General features: G+C 37.5%; 1 protein-coding gene across 1 annotated transcript; it reads right to left on the bottom strand.

The window, feature by feature from the left end:
- Positions 1–3,175: 3,175 nt before the first annotated feature.
- dnajc27 (DnaJ (Hsp40) homolog, subfamily C, member 27) lies at positions 3,176–8,766 on the bottom strand. Its single transcript, XM_085399231.1, has 7 exons — positions 8,374–8,766; positions 7,456–7,538; positions 7,302–7,371; positions 6,723–6,887; positions 6,335–6,457; positions 6,094–6,254; positions 3,176–5,998 (listed from the first exon to the last, which is right to left on the bottom strand). Exons 1-7 carry the CDS (start codon positions 8,458–8,460, stop codon positions 5,866–5,868), a joined length of 822 nt encoding a protein of 273 aa, XP_085255357.1. The 5' UTR covers positions 8,461–8,766; the 3' UTR covers positions 3,176–5,865.
- Between the last annotated feature and the right edge of the window lie 303 nt (positions 8,767–9,069).

Raw genomic sequence — 9,069 nt, forward strand, 5'->3', positions numbered from 1 at the left:
TTTATTTTTGTTTGAATAGAAATTGATGTAACTCTGCAGTTTAAGGTTTTTAACAGTTTAAGGAGTTTAACCTAGGAGTGTCCTTCAGAAAGCAAAAACTGCTTAAGTGCTTTATGGTCACGAACAAACAGAGGATTACTGGATATGAGACTCAATTCAGTTTCAGTTCAGTTTTATTTATACAGCACCAAATCACAACACCAGATGCCTAAAGGTTCTTTATATTGTACGGTAAACACCCTACAGTAATACAAAGAACATGGAGAAAAGCCCAACAGTCACCCCTGACCCCCTGTGATCAACAGGAGTTGGCAGCATATACAACATGAATTCACCTCGATTAAACTGTGTGGAAAGTGTGAAGTTTGAGTGTTTGTGTTGTACCTACTTGTTGCTTTGATCCTGTCCAGATAAAGGTTTGACCGCAGTTTGATCCTTCAAACACTCTTCCTGCTTTCTTTGGTTTCGCTCACATTTCAAATTCACAGTTTTTCCTTTTCAGTCCAGTATATTTTGTCTTCATTTCACTTTTGCTCTTGAGCCTCAAAGTTTCTTCTTTAAAACATGCTTTGTGTTTGTCGTCTCTTGTCGAACATCTCCATCATGTTTCTCTCTGATGTTGAGTTTATGCTTCATAAGAGCAGTACTCTTTCTCTGAGAGGAAAACTGCAAAATTACAACGACAACGAGTCATTAGTTAACCTCAGCGGAACAAAATGAACCCAGTGAGGTAGTGAAGGTCACTATGGCTGTTTCTTGTCATTCCTGCAGCTTTAACAATGTCCCAAAAATCAGAAAAATGAGGATAAAAAGAACCAGAAGCGACAAACAGAGCAGAGCGAGGCCAAGTCAGGAGATGAGGATTTGAGTAATGAGCTGATGTGAAGCAGCAGATGTCTGACTGAGCATGTTAATCCCAAAAGAAATCCCCGAAACAAAGACAAATGGCCCTTCATTAATCAGACAGATTAACTGTGTGTGGGGAGGTTCAGGTGCCTGATGGGATTGGCAGACCTCCAACCAGGTCAGATGGAGTCAGCACGGTTCAGTTCAGGATAGAAACAACTGAAACTCAAGAGAAAACTTCATAAGGTCACCTCAGGGTGTTCAGACAAATTAAATAGTGAACAAGACAAAACATTAATGACAAAGTTGATGTTTTCCTATCAATCAACACCATAGTTGGAAGTTTGATGGTCTGTTAGTACAATTAACCACACAGCAGCCACATTGCACACAAACTCACTCACAAGCTGGCAACAGTCGGCCTGCACCCAACCCTATGTGACTGGTTGCAGGACTTTTTGACTGGCAGGCCGCAGTCCGTCAGGATTGGCAACACAACTTTAGCCAGCATTATTACAAACACTGGCGTCCCACAGGGTTGCATCCTTAGTCCCATCCTCTACACCCTGTACACTCACGACTGTGTCACCTCCAAGAAAGATAACATCATTTTGAAGTTCGCGGACGACACTGCAGTGATCGGTTGCATCACTGGAGGAGACGAGGCGGCTTACAGGAGAGAGGTGGCCGGTCTGGTGTCATGGTGTGAGGACACCCTCAACACTGACAAGACAAAGAAGATGATAGTGGACATGAGGAAGAAGAGGAGACCTCACCAACCGCTGTCTATCCGGGGCCTTGAAGTGAAGAGGGTGAGCAGCTTCAGGTGCCTGGGCGTCTACATCACCGAGGACCTCACCTGGTCACTGAACACCACACAGCTGGTCAAGAAGGCTCAGCAGCGGCTGTATTTCCTGAGGAGGCTGAGGAAATTTGGTATGTCGGCCAAGATCCTCAGCAGCTTCTACAGCTGCACTGTGGAGAGCACACTGACCAGCTGCATCACTGCATGGTACGGCAGCACTACTGCTATGGACCGCAAACGCCTGCAGAGAGTGATAACAACTGTGGAGAAGATCACCAGGACACCGCTGCCCTCTCTGCAGAGCATCTACCATCATCGAGTCCAGAGGAGAGCTGCCTCCATCCTCAAAGACCCCACACACCCCCAACACAGACTGTTCACACTTCTGCCTTCAGGGCGGAGGTTCAGAAGTTTGAAATCCAGAATATCGAGACTCAACAACTCCTTCTTGCCCACTGCCATCAGACTCTTGAACAGCTGACCCATTTTGAACAGTAATAATAATTTTTTGCACATCAGGTCATCTTACATATTATACATAATATAGAAAAAAATATAATACGTAATATAATATTGCACAAAGCAATATTATATTACGTATTATATTTGCACTTAAAATAAATAGAAGAATCAAAGGGCAATTCTATCTGATATTAAACCCAAACTCTGAACATAACCTGCTCCTGACCAGATTATGTGCATATGTTACCGTGGTGATTTAGCCAGGTATAGACACAGCAAACTGACTTGAAACTCAACAGAGCACGCTAAGCCATTGAGCTCACTTCATTAAACTCGGTTCAGTGAAGACAAGATGAAGTACAGACAACAAGAAGTCAGAACTGCATTAAATTCAGTCCTTTGTTTGTGGTGGTGCATCCTGCTGGTCCGGTTTCACTAAATTCTTAAAGTTTAATGGTTATATGAGCACATGAAGGTCGACTTTGGCTGAAAAAAGTTTTCTCACTGAAAAAAACAAACTATAGCTTTATTAAGTAGACCACAGCTATTAGAATCAGATTAACTGACCCTTTGCAAGAAATTAGACACAAAGTTGTGGAGATTTGTAAAAAACAAACTCAGTGATGACTCAACCTTAACATACCTAAAGTTACAGAACATTAAAAAACCCAAATAACTGACTAAGTTACAAAACAATAAAATAAACTAATAATAATTCATTTTCCCCAAAAAGGTTAAATACTTTCAATTTGAAAATATTCTGAAATAGTCAAACAATTATAACAAGTTGTGTTCAGAGGTTTAAAATATAAAAAATTAAAAAGAAAAAAGTTTTATATTTATTTTTTGTATTATTTCCATGACACAATCTGAATTTCTGAATCATTCCAGGTTTATTATTAATTACTAATTATAAAATACTAAATTATAGTAAATTATAAATATAAACTAATATAAATGACAAAAATAAAACACTCACGGTATATTTCAGAATGATTTAAGGATTTCCTAAAATCTTGAGATATCAAAGGAAATCCCGGATCTGGCAGCAGGTAAAACACCTCAAGATAAAAATCAGAATTCATTTTTGTGACTTTTTTATTAATTAAAAACAATCTAGCAGAACAACATTTAGTCTGTAACTGTAACACACACTCACTCCAGCGCTCGCACGTCATCATGTGACTGATGACTGCACAAACTAAGGGGAAATTTGTACTTTTGTGTTAAATCTATGTCGTAGGCTCTACATAGATTCAGTGCACATGTATAAATTAAACATCAGGCAACAGGAATTCATTATGTTTGAGCCATGAGGTACAGAGTTCAAACTGTGCCAAATCACACATCCGTCAAACACACAGTCACATTAGGAGTTAGCTCAGAGTGTTTGTAACATAAATCATGTGATTAAAATAAAGAATACAGAGAGAAAACTGGTTGAAATAACATGACTGATTGGCCAACGCTCATTAAAACTCCTCTTCCACTTTCAAGTTTAGTGTGATTTTTATTTTTTAACCTCTTACTTTACTTTTATATTATGCATTAATATATTTTTTCTAAAGTAAGTTAAATTGACTTTATAGTGTTTTCATCAAAATGTTTTGTTTTCATTACAGATTTCAATTTGGGGGATTTATCTTTTTTTTTTTTTTTTATTAAAGGGATTTAAATTATTTGAAATCCCTTTAAGAAATTTTCATAATATATAACGCATAAATCATTACAGAATTTTTGTTTGAAAATAGTCTTTTGTAATATTTTTCACATAATTTAATATTATCTTTTCTCACTACTCTCTCTTTTTACTTTTCTCAATTCACTGGTTTGGCTTTCAATATTATCACTTCTGTGGAAAACTGAATTAAAGTTGCTTTACAATTTAGTATTTTGAAAATATTATATATATATATATTCACATCCACAGATATTAATATAGCTGAGTATTAACAGGGCTGATGTAAAATGTTGATAAAAAGCCACATTTGCAATATGTTCTAATCAAGATCAATTGACTTGAACTTTAAAGCATAACATAAAAATCACATTAAAGCAACAAGTGGAACCTCTTTCTGGATTGTTTGGTTGCACATATGTAAAAATATAAAACTATGATAACATATTCATGCTGCCTATGAGTTCTTTACAATATGAAACACTTTTCTGCTTTAACAAGACATTTTGTGTGATACAAAGTCAGTAAACGGGCACAAGTCTCTCTTTTAACAACCAATCGTGTTAATTACCATCATGTAAACATCAACTATGACTCTCATCTCATGGAAGACGAATCACACGTTAAAATGTGGTGATGGGATGACCATGTTGAATCTTTTTTTTAAATTTGTTTTTCTTCAAGAAATATTTTTGTTCATTTTTGTTCAAATGAAAATAACTTAATAAGAAAACCAATAAGGAATTTTGAATCTTAACAAAATGTGTAATTTCTATCAACTGCCAAAGAAATAAATCAGTTATTCATTTTTTAAATATATTTTTTAGGTAATAGTTTACTTGGGATAAATGTAATAACAAATAACATTAGGGAACCAATACAATATTTGGCAGTTTGAGGGAAAAAAATTAATGAACTGAGGCAACAAACCAAGAAAATATATACATGCACAAGTGATTCCATTGATTTTAAAGAAACAAGACTTAAAAATATGTTCAGCAAACTATTCGATGAGTTAAAAGAATAGGTTGGCACTTTGGAGAAAAAAGTGATTTAAGGGCATGCATTAACATTTTCACTTTATCCACAGTAGGAGGGAACAAATCAGAGAAATAATGGAGTAAGTCAATAAAACAAACAATGTACAAAAAAAATAAAATTAATAGTTTGGACACAAACTAAACTTTTAGGCCAATAATCAACCGAGAAACAGGTTAAATTAACTAGTTAAGGGAACAAGTCAGCTACTTGGGGTGAGTGATTTTAATGGAGGAAATTAGTAGTGTGAGAGTAGAGATATGCTTTTTCAGGGAACAAATGTGAGGAGCTCCATATAAACACTTACAGAAACAAATTAATTTAAATGGGGCAGCATGTGTGGGTGACCTAATTGACATTGACATGAATATAGGAAACTATGTGAAACTCCTTAGCTAAGGGATTAATAAAGTATTCTGATTTGTCCAGGAGAAGTACATTAAACTAACCCCGACATTACAGAGAAGAACATTTTGATGGGTTTATTTCCAGTCACAAAGAAAGCAAAGCTGGTAGTTTAACTCCACCGTGCCTACAAGTTTAACCCATTTTGGTTTCAGATTCGTTTTTGACGATGAGGATTTGGCAGGTTTTTGCTACATTGAAATTTAAAGTTCTTTTTTTTAAATATTCAGCATGCAGTTTAAGTGATTATGCCTTTAATTTGTTTTTGACAGCTTTAAGTGGACACACACAGGACAAGTACCTTTAAAGAGTAAAAATTTGAAATAATTTAATTTTGAAATGTTTTTCACAGAGTTTGTATCTTTTTCATTTGTGTGGCACTCATCGTCTTCCATACTCTCTCCAGTGTAGTGTTTAAAATATCATATAATAAGTTAAAACTGGTTTATGTTGGCATACCGCACTGTGGCAAGCAAAATGGCACACATGACACGTACGCTGAATAAATACAGAAATAAATAAATAAATAAATAAAGTTCGTCATCAGTTTGTGTCTGAGTGACAGCAGGTCCAGTTGTTTCTGTGTGTGTGTGTGTCTGTGTGTGTGTGGTTGTGTGTGTGTGTGTGTGTGTTATTTAATGTTCTTTAGCAGTGAGGTGCGGGCGTTCACCACCGCCTTGAACGCGTCTTCACTGCCGGGGGCAACACATTTATCTGGATGCAGCAGGACTGCCAGCTTCCTGTACGCCTTGTTCACTTCCTCCCTAGAAATGAAAAGATAGTAAACTGCATTAGACACAATGTGGCAAAAAAACAAAACAACTTTATTGAAAAGATGGCCTGTATGCTGGCGACTCACCGCGTGGCCCCGGGTTTGACTCCCAACATATCCCACGAGTCTTTGCTGTTGCGGATACGTCGGATGGTGTCAGCCTGCTCTTTGGTGAAGCCGACGCTGACCTCCGACACCGGGCGCTTTCCGCCGTTCTCGCACATGTCAGTGATGGAGGAGAAGAACGCCTGTGGAGAACACGGCACTCACTGAAACACGGTCCATAAAAAAACATGTACAGGAAGCTGCGCATGTGTGCGAGAAATACCTGAAACATCTCGTTGATGCCCTCGCCGCTCTGTGCTGATGTCTCAAAGTAATGAAAGCCTCTGGACTCCGCCCACAGGCGCCCCTCGCCCTCATCCACCACTCGCCGCTTTGTCAGGTCCACCTGTATGAACACGCAGACATTTACCTCCAGCTGCATGTGTGTTTAATAAACCTCAATAAAAGATTTCCTACTCACTTTAAACAATACATTTTACAAAACAGATACTTTTTAGTTCTCTGACTGTGCTGGAGCAGCTTAGTATGAGTCACAGTTCAAAATAATCCTTCTTTATCTCATTCAGGGCCTTAATACATCTCCACAGCACATCCTCAGTTTGAATCAAGCTGCTTCAGCTCCTCTCTCTTTAAGCTGCACTCGGTCTGACCTTGTTGGCGCAGACGACAAACACGATGCTGTCCATGTTGGCCTGAGAGCCCATTTCTTGTTTCATCTCGCCGAGCCAGCTGTCGAGGGCATCGAAGCTCTCCCTCAGGCCGACATCATACACGAGCAGCACGCCCTGGCTGTCTTTGTAGAACTCGTTACGCACCTGACCAACACCATAGAGAAAGAAACATGTTCACAGAGCGCCGCCTGCTGTGTGGGTGCAAACATTACAAGAAGGCTTATTTTTGGCCTTTGAAAATATCTTGTTTTACGACAGTCTGTCACAGCCATTGATGTTAAAGAAATTCAGAGAAAATAAGTCAGAATTTGAAATCTTCTTGTTGCATATTGGTCTTTTTTTAATCTAATAGGATTTTTGTCATAAAATTTCCAGACATTTTACTTTTATGCAATTTTATGTAATTTTATGTAAATTTTACTCACTAGTTTTCTTTTCTTGTAAATCTGAATTATCTCATATTTCTCTTTCACAGCATCTTTGGTGGCGCTCTAACATACATGTGTTTTATACATTTCTTCTGATGTGAACAACATAAATTGCTAGTTTTTAACTCACTTCATAGAAGAACGGGTGGCCGGCCATATCAAAGATGTTCACCTTGATTTCTCTGTCTCGAACCTGAACTCTGTTGGCAGATAAAACACATGTTAGTGCTCAGTAAAAAAACATCACTACACACACAGTGACAGGAAGCAGTCTGTAAACTCACTTGGTGACGCCATAGTCGATTCCAATGGTTGCCAGATACTTTGGAACAAACCTCTTCTCGCAGTAACGCTTGATGATACAGCTCTGAAGAATAAACAATATTTAAAGATGAGCTCCACTGCCTTTCACGCCAGACCATCCATCAAACTGAGATTTATTAATTTTTTAATGTTTTTATTTAGATAATTTGTGTCTTGTTAGGTTTTAATTGGATAATCCCATTTGCAGACACTGTGTTTCAAATAATCATCAGTCTACAATTCTGAGCCTATTTTGGAAAATTTGGCTTCAAAAATAAGCTGTTACGCCTTAATAACTTGAACTTTTTTAGCCTTCTGCCCTTTAAAAGCACATTCATGTCAAAATTTACATTAATTCCAAACAAAGATTTCTCAGGGTTAAACTAGCCTGATCAATAATATCACACATCAAACAACGTTTGTTTTATTGTGCTGTATCAGCACAATAAAACAAACGTTGTTTAAGTGTGCCCTGCTAGTTGTTGCTGTCTGCTCCATGATGCTCCAAATATTAAAGGTAATAAAACAATAAATTCTTTCTTTTTATGACCAAAATCTGCGCCGAATTATGCCTAATGCAACCATATTGAAAATGATTTTACCTGGGTGCTGTAATCTGTGAGATCGTGTGGTGAGATGTAATTAAAATCGGTTTTAAACGAAGTCTGGCGACAGAGTGAACAAAATAAACCAGAGCGCAAAAACAACAAAACTGACATCCAAAACAGAATAAAGACTACAGAAAAAAAATCTTTCACGACCTTTATGCAATTGTTTCAAATATGACATTATAAGCCATAAACTCACAGTAGTACAGTACAGGTGGTTTATAACAAGCTCAAGTAAATGAACCAGACTCTATTTTAGGTTTGAGCTAAAACAAACAGGGGGTCTCATACCTTTCCGACCTCGGCGTTTCCGAGGCTAATCACCTTCACCCGAAGAGACTTCTTGTTGTCTCGTCTTTTCGGCGGGTTTGTTTCCATTTGGATTGTTTAAATTCTAAAGTTTTTTGGCGTTTAAAGAGACGGGACTGTGCCGGAATACAGCCGCTGCTGATATTATTATTGTGAGCGGAGCTAACAGGGCTAACTAGTTGTTAGCACGCTGGTTAGTATCTCTCACAGCCCTTAAACGGGATTATTTCCAGATTCATTAATCTCATCGCATCGTTTAACTTCAGCTCTAATGTTGACGTTTGCGTGCAGCAGACAACCAGAGACCCTGCTGGCCTCATAGCCTTTATGCTAATCAGCTGTTTGGGTCTAGCATGGAGTTAGCTGCTTACTCAACTTCCCCCTTTGTTTTCAAAATAAAACTACATTTAGGGAAAATTGTAGCTTTGAGGTTTTTCGTATACTTACCAAAGCAAGAAATGTGCACACAAAATGCTATGTATATGATTTTAAAAACACAAATATGGGCAGAAATCTGTGCCATCAGAAACTGAATTTGAATAAGTTAAATTCGAATTTGAATTGCTCAGATTGAATCTGAATTGTAACTTGAATAAATGCTTTTGAAAACCGAATTTGAATTAGTCTAATTTGAAATTGAATTTATGGTTTGAAAATGATCATCACTAAATTGAAATT

This window comes from Rhamphochromis longiceps, linkage group LG23, assembly GCF_057381845.1.
Source record: "Rhamphochromis longiceps isolate RC_006_pf linkage group LG23, R_longiceps_female_GT1.1, whole genome shotgun sequence".
NCBI lineage: Eukaryota > Metazoa > Chordata > Actinopteri > Cichliformes > Cichlidae > Rhamphochromis > Rhamphochromis longiceps.